Source organism: Bos indicus x Bos taurus, chromosome X (genome assembly GCF_003369695.1).
Source record: "Bos indicus x Bos taurus breed Angus x Brahman F1 hybrid chromosome X, Bos_hybrid_MaternalHap_v2.0, whole genome shotgun sequence".
Lineage (NCBI taxonomy): Eukaryota > Metazoa > Chordata > Mammalia > Artiodactyla > Bovidae > Bos > Bos indicus x Bos taurus.
This window is the reverse complement of record NC_040105.1, coordinates 128,471,059-128,486,733: the sequence shown is the minus strand read 5'-3', so window position 1 is coordinate 128,486,733 and position 15,675 is coordinate 128,471,059. Positions and strand designations below refer to the sequence as shown.

Here is a 15,675-nt window from a genome sequence, read left to right as displayed (position 1 = left end):
ACAATGGTCACAAATTGCTCACACTATCCCCAACACTCCCCCAATTCTTACAGTTGTATGGAAGGTCTACCAATAAGCAGAAGCATTATAGCATTTCCCCTGATAAAAGCCTCATGACCTAATGGTTCAGAGGGCAGTAGACCCACAAACGTGAACCTCAGCATATGTCCTTTAAAATAACAAGACGGTAACTTTAGTTTTTACCTTTCCTTATTCTCATCTTCCACCAGCTTACCTGAAGTAATTCCCTAGTCAACACTAAGGCGTGGGGATGGCCCCTTTCTGGGTACACTTACTCAGTTGGCTGGTAATGTCACTATGTAAGTTTGCATCCAGATCCCTCTGCGTGAGCCACGGGAACTGCACAAAGCTCTGGGGTGAGGTGGGAATGGCTGTCTTGTCCATGTATTAGCCTGAACCACCTGGTCTGTGTCTGGGAGAAAAGTGCTATTATAGTGAGCTTTGGTTCCTTCAGCTTCCCTATGGCATTTGATCTCTAAAAGAGAAGATCAAGGCATGAAAGCAGATTGCTTGTAGCTAAGAGCAAGATAGAATGGAAAGAATCAGGGGCCCTTTCATGACCCTACCCAACTCATTGTCCTCCCCTGCCCTGACTGCCCCACTAACACCAAAGAAAACAAAACATAACTAGCTGAGATTCTTTCAAGATGTACGTGACTACTACTTTTGTGACTGGTTATTTGCACAACTCAGCAGACATATTTGTCACTGTTTAAATACCTTCTTACTGGGCTAAAAACAAGTTAATGAGCAACTGAAAATGCTACCCTGGGGATGAAAAAAAGAGAGAGCACATTATAGTGAAATTTGTTGGCCAGAACATTGGGAATTTAATTTATTATTTTATTATTCTTATTTTAGCTGTAGGCTTTTGATGAATAAAATTCAATTATGACCCCATGGTACCAAATAATATTAATAATGTTACCCTAAATGGGTAATTGCTTTATAAAGGATTTTTATATTCATTATCACATGTGTTTCATTCAATTCCTTATGAAGTGGGCAGATCAGGAAATATTTTATTATTTTTGCATATGAGGAATATGAGGCTCAGAGGAGTTGAGTGACTTTGTCCAACACTGGGAGGTAATAGAGCAGAACTGAGACTCAGTTTGTCTGACCCCATAGATGAAATGCCCTCCTTCCCGTGATATCTCAAGCTTCAGCAGCCTAAGGGTAGGAGAGTGTCCCGATCACCCATCAGATGGGACCTACCTCCCAGGGTAAATGACAGGGGGTCCACTTATGCTGAGATCTCATGGTTGAGGGACTGATATCCCAAGGAAGAAGGCTGAAGGGAGTCACTACAGGATCCTAGCTGAGAATTTCGGAAGTGCACTTAGTGGTTAGCAACCTTCAACATAAGTGCCAGAGATCTGACTGCTGGCTTTCCAAGGAGTGCAAAGGAAGTGAGATCAGGTTATTCAAACTGTAGAATACATTGTGGGAACACTGCCATAATCTATTCCTGGACTTGTTACCAGCAGGGCAGTAGAAATCCGCATATATTTTGAGCTCTGAACAGGACTTGATCACTTCCCCATTAAAAATATCCGAGGACATTTCATTCTCCTACAAACCCTGTACTCATTCTTCAGCAGGCAATATGATTTGTTCTAAAGTGTGAAAATTTTGCAGATGTTACCCATGATCAAAGGCCCATTTTAGAGTTCCTCCATTAATTTTACCCTTTTCACCAAGTCAATGACTTACACGTGACTACCAGCCCACATTTATGAGGGTTTGATTTGACAGTTCAGAAGAACAGTTTAAGCCACTGAAGCATCCTTCCCTTATTCTATGTGCACAAGCGTGTTAGGAATCGGAGTATAAGGCTACATCCACTTAAAAAACAAAAAAGAATGAAAATCATTGGCTTAAAAATATTTTCTAATCTCTGTTTTTAGCAAGAGGAGAGTCATTGTTCTTTTGCTTCCAGATTGTAAAGTAACTGTAGGGAGGGACTATGAGGTGCAGAGACTCATGGGGCTCACAGCTTCTCTCCAGAACTGCTGGGAAGGGGTGACTGGAAGGGGTGGGGAAGCAGCCAGCTTCTGTCCCTCCCAACAGCTGGGGAAGACAGAGAGGAATGGCAGAAGGGACCTACTGAGACTTGGATTCACCTTCCCTTCCAGTCAGGGAACAAGTGTCAAGTTTTCTTTTTTCAGTCCTCACACTGACATGAAGAGACTGCATGTTTCTTGAGGGCAAATATCTCCACAAGAAACACTGGCTGAGTATGGCAGGAGACTGCCCTTTGGCTCTAGGGCTGGTTCAAGTCCTAGGCCCGAGGTATGTTCCATGGACTGTTCTCCTCACGCTGCCACCAAGCAGCTGAAGCCCCTCTGCCTCCCAGGGAGCCACAAGGAATGTTCCTATATTCTATGGTCTGTTTCTGCTTTCCTCATCCAAAGAAATCAGCTTTTGCAGTATCCATTCTTTGGCCCAGCTTGAGACAAGAGCCTCTTTGTTTTCTGACTCGCTGTTACAAAGATGTTAGGCTCGCCAGCATGCTTTGGCTGTACCCACAGAACAGCACAAGCTGGAGCAAGAAGAGGTCCAGGAGACACAGGGGTGAGGGAGTGCTAACACAGATGTCTCTGAGACAGGTACTTCTTGCTGGGAGGTTTTCTGTGAGCATAAATTTCAATTGTGTTTCCAACAGCAGGTATGCACATGTGCACACCTACGTATGTGTGTGTGTGTGTACATGTGTGCGCATGGGCATGTGTGTGTGTTTTCTCTGTGGGTGAGACTTGGCGGACAGGAAGCAGATGCTTAAGATGCTTAGTCATCATGTCTTGGCCAGGGACACATGGCCAGAGCTTGCAAAGCTTCTCAGGGCTCAGCCCCAGCCAAAGCTCTGCGAGTTGCCAGCTACCCAAACAGCTTACAATAAGAGCTTTGACAAGGCCAAAAACTAGGAACAATGCTGATGGCAACCTGGCAACAAAACAGTCATCTTATTGCACCAGGTCCATCATGGATGATCTATCTTTGGAAGGGAGTCTGAACATGGGTGTTCAATGCGAGTGCTTTATAACTCATGCGTTAAATTCAATCTTTTCAGAAAATACATGCTGAACTAGGGTTGCTGAGAAAGCCAAAGAGCTTCCAGAGACTTTGGAATAATAATAACAGTCCTCTGGTTGTTATAAATATTTGTAGAGCTTCATAGGTTACAAAGCACTTTCACGCTTATTATCACCTTTGATTTTCACAACCACCCATTGAGGTAGGCAAGTATGATTATCCCCATTTTATAGCTAGAGAAACTGAGGCTCAGAGCAGCTACATAACTTGCTCAAGGTCCCACTGTAGTAAATATGCTAGGACTAGAACCGAAGTATCCTAACCTATCACAGAGATGATGGGCCTTGGGCCTCTCTCATATTCCTTAGAGTACTTAGCTCAATGCAGGGACAGGTTAGTGGCTTCTGGGATGCTTCAAGTATTAAGCCTAAATGCCACAAGAGTTCAATTAGAAAGTGGTAACGACTAAACAAATCACCTAGGAATTGTGTTAATATGACCTCCTGATTCAGTAGGTCTTGAGGTGGGGCCTAAGATCCTGCATTTCTAACAAGCTCCCAGCTGATACAGATACTGTTGCTCCATGGACCCCACTTGGAGTAACATGGGGTAAGGGGAGATTGCAGAATGTCACTTACCTGGCTTTAGTTGCCATTTATGGGTCTTAAATAAACCAAAAAATAAGGCGATTAATTCTGATCTACATTTGCAGGCTCTTGGAGTTCCCATAGGTCAGTAGCAACAGCAACACACCAGGTGCTTTAACAGTAGGCAACATTTTTGGAGTGTTTACTAGGTCCAGACCCTGTGCCAAGTGCTTTGCATGGATTATTTTATTTAATGGCCACAACACTATGAAACAGGCTGAGAAAAGAGGTAACCCTCCAAAAGGAAAACATTTTAGCCTTGTTTTGAGAAGTGAAAGGAATAGGTCAGCTGTAACCGTGGGTAAGAAGACATCGTTTAGTGGTCATCTCAGCAGCAATTAAATCCAACAATCGGAAAGAAGGGTCAGACTCCAAATTCAGGAAGAAGAATTATAGGAAAAAAGAGAGCACTTGGGAAACTTTAGGATGAAGACTTTTAAAAGTGAATATAGCTCAGAAGGCCTGGTTACTGCTCAGAACTTCTTATGAGCATCCTGGCCTACAAGTGTGCCGAGGGCCAGGCGTGGGCAGCCCTTGGTAAGAAGCCTGGCTTGTCTGACTGGGACAGTCAAAGGAGCTAGTATAGAGAAAATAAGATCTGTTTTAATGTGTAAATAGCTCAGGAGAAGAACAAAACACAGGGAATCTGCATGAAGAAGGTGTCCCTGAAAGACTCCGGTAAGCATGTTGCCAGGGACTAAAGCCAACATCATCACAGACTGTTGGCACTAGCATGGCCAGCGAGAGATGCCTGGGCATTCTCTTCATTTTACAAATGGAGAAACTGACTTCTCAAAAGAGGCAGAAGCTTGTCCCGGGACACATGGGAGTTGGAAGCAAAGCCAAGAATAGAAGCTCCGTGTCCTGCACTTCCTCCAGTGCATCAAAAGCTGGGAATAAGTGAGCCAGGGAGAGCAGCCAGTAGGACTGCTTGCTGGTCAGAGTGCAAAAGAACTGTTCGGGGACAGAAGGGAGACAGGAGAGAGTCTGAACATACTCTGAGCCTTGTTTTTTATTTTCAAGTTGTCTTTTAAAGGAAGGAATTTGGAAGCTCTAAAAGAGACAGAGGTGACCGCACACAGTGTTCCAAGTCTAGCTGACCAAGTGGATGTTGATGTATCACCAGGGTCAGATGGCATCTACCCAGATTTGGGGTAAAACTGTGTAATAGCTGACCAAAGTGTATAGCTTGTTATTCCTAATAGCTATTGTGCCACGAGCCTGGCAGATTGCCAGTGAGTCTCCTCTTCATGAGAAGCATTTCAAAGGGGACTCAAGGAACTCCAGGCAGGTAGGCTCACTGAACATGTTTAGGCAAGTGTACCCTATTGGGAGTAAAGCATCATTTTTTCTGTACATTAAATTAACCACCATTTGTGTAGCATTTTACAGTTGACAAAGCACTTAGGGTTAATCATGCCTAACTAATTGACTAGAATTCTTTGAGAGGATAAATGTGCATTTGGACAAAGGAAAACCAGTAGATGTAATCTATTTATATTTTGAAAAGGCCCTTGACAAGGTCCCACACCAAACACTCTTTAAAAAAGTTAAGTCACCATGGAATTGGGGAATTGCACTTTGAAATGGATAGGGAAGTGGCTTCTGGGCAGGAGAGCAAGAGGAGGGATAAACAGGGACTTCTGGAGAAACACGAACAGTGGTGTGTACTAAGGATCAGCATGGGGACCAGTTACTAGTTTGCTGAGTCATCTAAGCAGCCTTTAGCTGACCACAAGCTTTTCGGGGGGAGCAAAATGCAAAGCAGATTTGTCCAATAAATGGCCTCTGAAAGCTGACTGCCTGACTCTGAATCGTGACTCTGACCTTAGCCACTGCATGACCTTAAGCAAATTACCCTACCTCTTCCAGCATCAGTTTTCTCATCTGTAAAGTGGGAATAATAATAGTGGTGTTGTGAAAATGACATGAGGCAATGTGTGTGAATTTCTGGCACAGCACTTGCAGCATGCTAAGTGTCCAATAAACAAAACCTTCTATGAGTTTTACTTATTATGTGTACTCAACATTCTTTCTGTAGGATGCCAGGCTCTGAGTGACCATGTTATGCCTTAGGAATGGAACTTGGGAGACAGTGCAGACTATTTCTTGAATGAATTGGCAGAATTTGTTTTAGTAATTCAGAGGGCAGAGATAAGTATGCAATGAGATGGTTGTGAAAGATTTCATTGAAGGAAACAAACAATTACAGAGCATCCAGTATGTTGCAGATACTGGGACAGATGCTTCACAAACTTTTTCCCTTGGTTTGATCCTGAACTAGTTGCTTAATGATGGATGGATCAAATGGAGCCCCTTTTGATGGATAAGGGGATGGAGATTTAGCTAGGAGGCTAAGAACTGACCCAGGTCCTGCTAGCTCATAAGGAATAGAGCCAGAATTCAAATACAAGTTTACTCGACCCCTAAAAATATTTTCACTGCATAATACTGGAAATGCATTTTTAGGGATGGGTATAATTCAATAGAAAATAAAAGGGTATGTACATAGAAATAAATGTGGGGAACATTTGAAGACAGGAATAAGCACAGTATGTCAATTCATGCTCCTGGGGGATGAGTATGGTTTGTTCTTTCCGAAGTGTAGGGTTGCTGTGGGGCTAGTGGTGGGAAGTGACACTGGAAGGATACTTTAGGCTAGACCAGAAAGCCCTCAGAACTCTGCTAAGGAGTCTGAGCATAACCCTCTAGGCAATGGGGACAGGATGAAAGGAGCTGAGCTAGGAAGAGGTAGGAGACGCTTTAGAAAGATTAACCTGGCAGCTGTACAAGGTGAATTTGGTGGAATCTTCTGCCTGGGTCTCTGATTCTTTGTTCTCTAATCTGTTAGCCTAAGGCTCTCAATACTCCTGGCTTATCCTAGAAGCCTGGAGACCACTTACAATGAGATATTACCATAGGCAGGGGTGGGGGATGTGAGGAAAGGAGGATAGAAAGGAAACCGTGAGAGAAGCAGGAAAAAAATTATAAATCATCTACAGAGATTTGGTGCCCAACTATATATGAAAGGCAAGGGAGACGAGTCAAAGATGACTTCAGTTTTAAGCCTCAGAGACTGGGATAATGGTAGCGGCATTAGAAAAATAATGATATTAAGGGAGGAACCAGTTTGAGATGGTCCATTGTTAAGTTTGATTTATGATACATAGACTTAGGGGTAATGGTGGGAAAGTCAGGAAGAAAGCTAGTAAGTAGCTGGAGATCTGGGAAGGTAGCTCAGGAGACCAGTGAAGACTGGAGGTAATGATTTTATGAGTTATCCCCACAGTGGTATAATACTTAAAGAATGATCACGGCAGCATTAACCACACAGCCAAGAGGTAGAAACAGCCTAAATGTCCACTGATGGCTAAAGGAATAAAGTAATCATGGACAGGCATACAGTGGAACATTATTTAGCCTTAAGAAGAGGGAAATCATGTAGTCATACACTACAATGTGGATGAAACTTGAGGACATCATGCTGGGTGAAATAAACCAGTCACAGAAGGGCTATGTGACTCCGCTTCTATGAGGGAGTGAAGTAGCCAAACTCATAGATGCAGAAAGTCAAATGCTGGTGCCAGGGACTGAGGGAGGGGGAAAGGGAAGTTAGTGTTTAATGGGGACAGATTTTCAATCATACAAATGAAGAAGTCTAGAGATGTGCTGTACAATCTAATAATTATTATTAATAACAATACTGTACACTTAAAAGTTTGTTATGAGGGACTTCCCTGATGGTCCAGTGGCTAAGACTGTGCTCCCAAGGCAGGGGGCCCAGGTTCCAACCCTGGTCAGGGAACTAGATCCTATCCCACAACAAAGGGTTCACATGCTGCAACTCAAGATCCTACACGCCACAATGAAGATCAAAATTCTTATGCGTGGCAATTAAAGACTTGGTACAGTCAAAAAAAAGAAATGATTTTAAAAAGTTTGTTAAGAGGGTAGATTTCATGTTAGATTTTTTTTGCCAGAATAAAAAAAAAAAAAAGAACTTACAGAAATCATTTTAAAAAATGAAATAGCCAAAGTAGATAAGATACGTATTTTCTCTGGAGAAGTGAGAAAACATAGAAGCTTAAGAAGAGATTCAGTTTCAGGACAGCATTAGAAAGAAATAGGGAAGGAAAGAGGCTGCAACAGAAAGAGGAGCTTGTAGGGTCTCAGAGGCCACAGGCAATAGGATTTCAAGGAGAAGGCTGTGCATTGCAGAAGAACAGACACCAGAAGTCTTAAGACCCAAGTTGGATTTCTAGCTCTTTCATTTAGATGAATCTCATTTCTTCTCTGAGCCCCAATTGTCTTGTAGTCATACACTACTTTATCTCTCTGTATAAATGGAAACAAGAATGCCTATCCATACGAAAGCATTTTGAACATTGGGCGAACAGATACAAATGTAGCTTGTGAAGAAATATTTTTTGTTATGGCTGTTTGCCTTCTTGGCAGCATCAGCTCTCTATTTTTCTTCTCCTTGTTTTCAGGTAGCTGTACAGTTATGTAGCATAGCCTATCAGTGTTAAACTACTACTGGAAAAAAACCAATATGCCATTCTCAGAGGGGAAGGTCACCTAATATCTTTTCTTTGAAAGTTACCCCATCATTGGTTTTTCACTAGGCTCTCAAGATTGCATTTCTTTTAGCACCTCTTTTTATAACTGAGAAGAACCAAGGAAATTTCCAGTAAGAAACAAAGCCAACTGATTTAGGTCAGTTCATTTTAGACAATGAAAAACAGGAAGTTACCCTTTTAGGTCCAGAGAAGTTTTAAAAAGCTACCTGAAAACTTCATTTTTCTCAAGTGTCACCTTTCCTTGATGGCATTGTGTGTTACAGAGATTTTAGGGAAGTTAGAAAGAGCAGATTCAATTGGTATTTAATTCCCAAGCATCACCACTTTAGCTCAGATTTGAACCAGCACTAATCACTTACCCGCAAGGAAGCGGAGCTGGTTCTTCACTTTCATCATTCCATCACCAGAGCCTCCGATGCACTCATCTTCATCATCGCCACAGTCTCCACTTTCAAGCCCTTCCTCATCAAGGTTTTTATCCAGAACTCTGCCTTTGGGTACAGACATGGTCCTCAGGAGCTGAAAGAAAACAACCAGGATTGCAGCAACTTTTTATATTTCTCAGGTAGGTCTAAGACAGTGTGTTTTTAACGGGAAGCATTTTAAAATGTGAAAAAGAGCTACACAGAAAGTTTTAAAAATCATTTTCAAACTTTACATAGACATACATTGCTTATACTCTTTAGAGCTGCATACTTCTGGACCTTTCCATAGCATTTGACATGATTCTCCACTCTTCCACTCTACTTCCACCATCAGTAGCCAGAATGAGTATTGTATCAGAACTTTCCCATGTCTTCAGCCTCCGTGGGAGGAGAAGTCACTGATGAGGAACTAAGTCATGATAGGCAAAGCATATTTATAGGCTGAGAGAACACCAAGTTCAGAAAAGATGCCTGTGAAAGCCCACTAGATCTATATTTACATTCACCTAATTAAATCAGCAAATGCATCCCACCACATGAAGAAAATGGCAGTGACATTTTATACACATTTAGATGAATACTTATAATTAATTGTTTCATACTATGCCCTGACCACTTGAAAAACTTTAAAAAATATCTCCATCTTCTACAGTTTCCATAAGATGCTTTGAGATTCATTCTGCTTTATTGTAGATCATATACCTAATAAGAGGCATGCCTGTTTTGCTCTGCAGTATCTGGCCTTTCAGTCACACAGTCGATGCCTTTTTAATTTTAGGGTGACTTCCACTCCCAAAAGTCTCACCACAGACTCAGAAGCCCAGCTCACAGCATGAGTGGTCTTCTGAGGGCAATTTTACTTTTCCTCACCCTCTCTCTCCAAGGCTGTATTCCAATACCCTCTGTTCCTACTGTAGCTTCTGCCCCACCATCCATGTTTAGTCCTAAATATCAGTCCACCTCCTATTTTTAAATAGTGGACAACAAAAGATGTGGATATGCAGAAAGTGAGACTTTCGCAACTGCAGAACAAGTATCCAAGAAAAGAAACGCTGCATATTTACACAGGCACATTTTGGTTTCCGTGGCTTTCACTGTCTGTGTTCACTGTCCCTGCAAAATATACTTTTCTGCTCTCCACCTGTGATTTAGCTGTTACGCCATGATCTACTTGGAACAAGCTATATACCATAGAGAAATGTGACTCTGCAGGTTTGTTTCCCTTTCTAAGCAAAGAAAGAAAAATCCACAATAAAAAGCTGGCTCTTTCCTGGGCAACAGCCTCTAATGGTATCAGTGAAGCCAACCCCTCTATCATCTACTCCAGCACCATCTCCACCATCAAACTCTAAACACATTTCCTTCTCTACCCTTTCCCCCATCCTACACATCTAAACGTATAATACAGACACAAAGGCTGGGATAAGCCAGACCAGCAGTTCTCTAACATTTAGATTTCAGGACCCCTTTATACTCTTATTGGGAATATCATGGAACTTTTGATTATACAGTTGTATCTATCAACATTACCATCTCAGAAATTACAACTGAGAAATTAAAAGGAATATTTAAAAACATAACAAATAAAAATCCCATAACATGTTAACATAAATAGCATTTTTAATGAAAAAGAAATATATTTTCCCCTGACATAAACCCATTAGAAGGAAGGCTGGCATAGTTTGACATTTTTGCAAGTATCTTTAATATCTAGCTTCATATGATACCTGGATTAACGTATCTACTTCTCCCTTCAATCTGTTGTTATATGTTGTTTCAGTTGAAACATTTGCAGAAAATCCAGCCTCTCACAGGTATGTAATGGGAAAAGACAGAAGTATTTTATTAAGAGTAGCCTTTTCAGATAATTCTGGATATTTTTCATTGAAACTACATAAAAACTCAACAAGTGAAAAAGCTTACTTGCAATGTTGAATATGAAACCATATAAGTAAACTTTCCATGTTATGTTACATTAAAATCCATTAGTATGTTTTGAATTTTGAATGGGCCTTTTACCCATTTTGTCTCATCATGCACAGATTCATCTGGAAAATATTGGTTCACTGAGCTCTGCAGGTCTCCCAAATGTTGACACCTTTCATTATATGATATTTTAAAAATCACATTCATTAACATCACCTCCAATCTCATTTAAAAAGTCTCTGAAGCATTGGGAAGCTCTCAGGGTCATGGTGGTAGATACAAGTTTTCCAAAATTTTAATTTACTCTTTAAAGTTTGAATTTTATCCTTGGCAACAAACACTGTCAGTATTTCCTTTAACTGTCAGGCTCTCTTTGTTCCTTTCAAATAAAATGTCTAACAAATACTCAAGCCTGCATAACCATAGTTTGTCAGTCAGTAAAACAGGCTAATTTAGCTCATGGCTTAAATAATCTCACAAATGCTTTTCCTTCAGACACATATCAACTGAGTTTGTAGCATAAGTACCTTACACGTAAGTCAAATGTCATAACACAGAATGTATTTTTTAAAGTACACTCAATTGTTAAGGTTTAATATATTAATCATTTGTACTGCTTTAGCAATGATATTCTTAAGTGGAGTGCCTTTTATTTTCCTGCAAGTGTAATGATTTCGAGTACAATTTGGTGTCACTGCCTTGATTCATACTGCGGTACTGACAGTTGTTCTCACTATTGCTTCTGTACCATCAGTGCAAATATCAGCACAGTGAAAAGGCAAATAACATTTAGTATTGTTGTGCAAGTCATTTTGACTGTGTGGGTCCTTGGGTTTCATGGACTACCAGGGTTCATTAACTATTTAACTACTACTACCTAGACGATGTCATTTCAGTTTGACCAAACCACCCTAATTTCTTCCATTACCATTATGAAATGTACGGGAAAACTGCTTTTGACATACACGTTTTAAGGCCAATTTTGAAAAATACATCTTTCATGTATGTCACAGATTACCTGAATTAGAACTGTTCACATAAGGGGAATCTGTGGTTAGATACAGCCTTGTGGACTTGCTATTTCTCAAGCACATCTCACATCTGTGCCTTTTATTAATCCCTTCAGCAAACATTAATTGAGCACCTAATGTGAGTTGTTTTCATTTCCGTCGACTGAAAGCACTCCATCCTTTCAAGCCAAGTTCAAATGTCACTTCCTTAATAAAGCCTTCTTGGCCACCACAGATGCTCATTATAATTCTCCCTTTCCCTCTTCCAGCACTGCTCCCTGTATCTGTACCTCCCAAACAGCACTTTATGAATGCAACCTGGTATTATTTATTGTACATGTGGCTTCACTCCACCAGCAGACAGTGAATGCCTTATTTATCTTTGAACCCCATACCATTGAAGGCAGTGTCTGGCACATAGTTGTCGTTGAGTCACTAAGTTGTAGCCAACTCTTTTGTGACCCCATGGACTGTAGCTTTCCAGGCTTCTCTGTCCATGGGATTCTCCAGGCAAGAATACTGGAATGGGTTGCCATTTCCTCCTCCAGGGGATTTTCCTGACCCAGGGATCGAACCCTCATCTTCTGCATTGGCAGGCGGGCTCTTTACCACTGAGCTACCAGGGAAGCCCCTGGCACATGATAGGCACTCAATAGCACTGAACTGAAGCAAAAGGAAGTGGCGTGGCATATTTAATTCTCTAAGAGCTACTTCCACAACCTCATAAAAAAAGAGAAAGCCAAAGCACAGATGAATTATAGAAAAACTTGTAAATGAATAGCTAAAGGCTTTTGGATGACCCTGGCTGAGATCTGTAGCTAATCTTTGAGAGGCTGTTTTCCAACCTCGTGTACAATGCCTCCAGTATTCTCTGGTATTTCAGTTTTTTTTTTTAAAGTGCAATTAAAAAAAAAACTTTAAAACTTTGCCAGTGAAATTACTTCTTTAGTTCTTAAATTACTCCCACTTGGGTGACAACTTCAGCATTGAAGAAGGGTTATAGCACACTTTCCAACCATATTACATACACGTTGCTGATGAGCCTAACCCTCACACATTAACAAAACCAATCCAAACCTAGAAAGCTAATGTTAATGCAAAAGTCTTAAAAGACTCTGAAGCGCCAGAGTGTTGAAAGAAGGGTAATGTGTCAGAGATGAGGAGCTGCCAGTGAGGACTGTGGATTTAGTACAGCCTGGAATTTGGCATAGAAATCAAATCAGCTAATTACAATTCACAATATTGACCTTTTTGTTCCCTCTGTCACTCTTTACAATGTCTTCCAGACTGAATGCTCACTTTATGAAAGGAAAGTTATGAGGACCTTGTACAGTTAACTTTAGGTGCCTAATGCTTTTGATTAACTGTTTGCCATTTTCAAAGGACAATATCCTATTAGCTTTTTAAAAGCCAGGGCTCAGAATAATGATTAGTAATGTAAACGATCTTATTAAAACACTGGTCTGATGATTTTGCTCCACGACCCCACTGAAACATTCGCGAAACCTGACATTTCTGCCTTGCATCATTTGGCCGGCCCTAGCGAGAAGTACACGAGACCTTTCCACTGCGCAGCTTTTTCCATTTTCTACCCTCCTTGCTACTCTGTTGACTCACATGAAACTTTCACAGTTGCTTAAATATACAATCAGTTTTTATTTTATGATGTCATATTTTCATTATGTAAGTATTAAAATAGAAAGATGAAAGAAAGGGATATAAGGGAGAAATTCCAATTTCCAAACTTTAAGAACCAGTGTTTGGTTTTCGAGGGTAGGGTTTGTTTCTAATGGCTGTATTTTTACACAGTTGAACTTGCATTTTAGAATTTAGAGTGACTCGGGTTAGAATCCTGGCTTTCCCCCTTATTAACTTCTTTTCTTCCACTACTAACTTTGCTGCTTAATCTCCCTAAACCACAATGTCCTCATCTGTAAAATGAGGGAAATGCCTGTCTTCTAGATTTGTTGTAATGAATAAATGTGATCAATGTAATACTTCAAATGTGTTTAAAACACCTACACAGTGCCCTCCAGGGATCTACCAAAATCTACCTAACCATTTTCCTAATTTTGAAAATATTACATTACTTCTAGATCTTTTGCGCCTATAAATAAAGATGGATCATCAGGAGTATTCAATAGTTCTTTCCATATTTTGGATTATTTCCTTAGTTTCCCATTAGTAGGATTACTGGGTCAAATGGTGTGTACATTTTTATGTACCGTGAGAGTGAGTCTTCAATTTCCATCTGAATCACCTAGGATGTTTGTTAAAAACTCCAGCTTCCAGGCCCCACCCACAGAGCTTTTAATTGAATAGGTCTGGGGTGGAGCACAGCCCCATCCTGCCCTGTCCCCACCTTCCTGTGAGTGAACCACAGACCACACTTTAAGAAGGGCTACTCTAGTGATAGATAGACTGCCTGATGAACTATGGAAGGAGGTTTGTGACATTGTACAGGAGACAGGGATCAAGACCATCCCCATGGAAAAGAAATGCAAAAAAGCAAAATGGCTGTCTGGGGAGGCCTTACAAATAGCTGTGAAAAGAAGAGAAGTGAAAGGCAAAGGAGAAAAGGAAAGATATAAGCATCTGAATGCAGAGTTCCAAAGAATAGCAAGAAGAGACAAGAAAGTCTTCTTCAGCGATCAATGCAAAGAAATAGAGGAAAACAACAGAATGGGAAAGACTAGAGATCTCTTCAAGAAAATCAGAGATACCAAGGGAACATTTCATGCAAAGATGGGCTCTATAAAGCACAGAAATGGTATGGACCTAAGAGAAGCAGAAGATATTAAGAAGAGGTGGCAAGAATACACAGAAGAACAGTACAAAAAAGATCTTCACAACCAAGATAATCACGATGGTGTGATCACTGACCTAGAGCCAGACATCCTGGAATGTGAAGTCAAGTGGGACTTAGAAAGCATCACTATGAACAAAGCTAGTGGAGGTGATGGATTTCCAGTTGAGCTATTTCAAATCCTGAAAGATGATGCTGTGAAAGTGCTGCACTCAATATGTCAGCAAATTTGGAAAACTCGGCAGTGGCCACAGGACTGGAAAAGGTCAGTTTTCATTCGAATCCCAAAGAAAGGCAATGCCAAAGAATGCTCAAACTACCGCACAATTGCACTCATCTCATACGCTAGTAAAGTAATGCTCAAAATTCTCCAAGCCAGGCTTCAGCAATACGTGAACCGTGAACTTCCTGATGTTCAGGCTGGTTTTAGAAAAGGCAGAGGAACCACAGATCAAATTGCCAACATCCGCTGGACCATGGAAAAAGCAGGAGAGTTCCAGAAAAACATCTATTTGTGGTTTACTGACTATACCAAAGCCTTTGACTGTGTGGATCACAATAAACTGTGGAAAATTCTGAAAGAGATGGGAATACCAGACCACCTGACCTGCCTACTGAGAAACCTATATGCAGGTCAGGAAGCAACAGTTAGAACTGGACATGGAACAACAGACTGGTTCCAAATAGGAAAAGGAGTATGTCAAGGCTGTATATTGTCACCCTGCTTATTTAACTTACATGCAGAGTACATCATGAGAAACACTGGGCTGGAGGAAGCACAACCTGGAATCAAGATTGCCAGGAGAAATATCAATAACCTCAGATATGCAGATGATACCACCCTTATGGCAGGAAGTGAAGAGGAACTCAAAAGCCTCTTGATGAAAGTGAAAGAGGAGAGTGAAAAAGTTGGCTTAAAGCTCAACATTCAGAAAACGAAGATCATGGCATCCGGTCCCACCACTTCATGGGAAATAGATGGGGAAACAGTGGAAACAGTGTCAGACTTTATTTTTCTGGGCTCCAAAATCACTGGAGATGGTAATTGCAGCCATGAAATTAAAAGATGCTTACTCCTTGGAAGGAAAGTTATGACCAACCTAGATAGTATATTGAAAAGCAAAGACATTACTTTGCCAACAAAGGTCCGTCTAGTCAAGGCTATGGTTTTTCCAATAGTCATGTATGGATGTGAAGAAAGCTGGGTGCTGAAGAATTGATGCT

At 41.0% G+C, this 15,675-nt stretch overlaps 1 protein-coding gene across 1 annotated transcript in view; it reads right to left on the bottom strand.

Annotated features, from left to right (window-relative positions):
* The window catches only part of GPC3 (glypican 3), a 463,539-nt gene that overhangs the window by 52,335 nt on the left and 395,529 nt on the right, over positions 1–15,675 (bottom strand). The window contains exon 7 of the mRNA XM_027534191.1: positions 8,644–8,803. Within this exon, the coding sequence (XP_027389992.1) occupies positions 8,644–8,803 (160 nt within the window). The remainder of the gene's footprint in view (positions 1–8,643; positions 8,804–15,675) is intronic.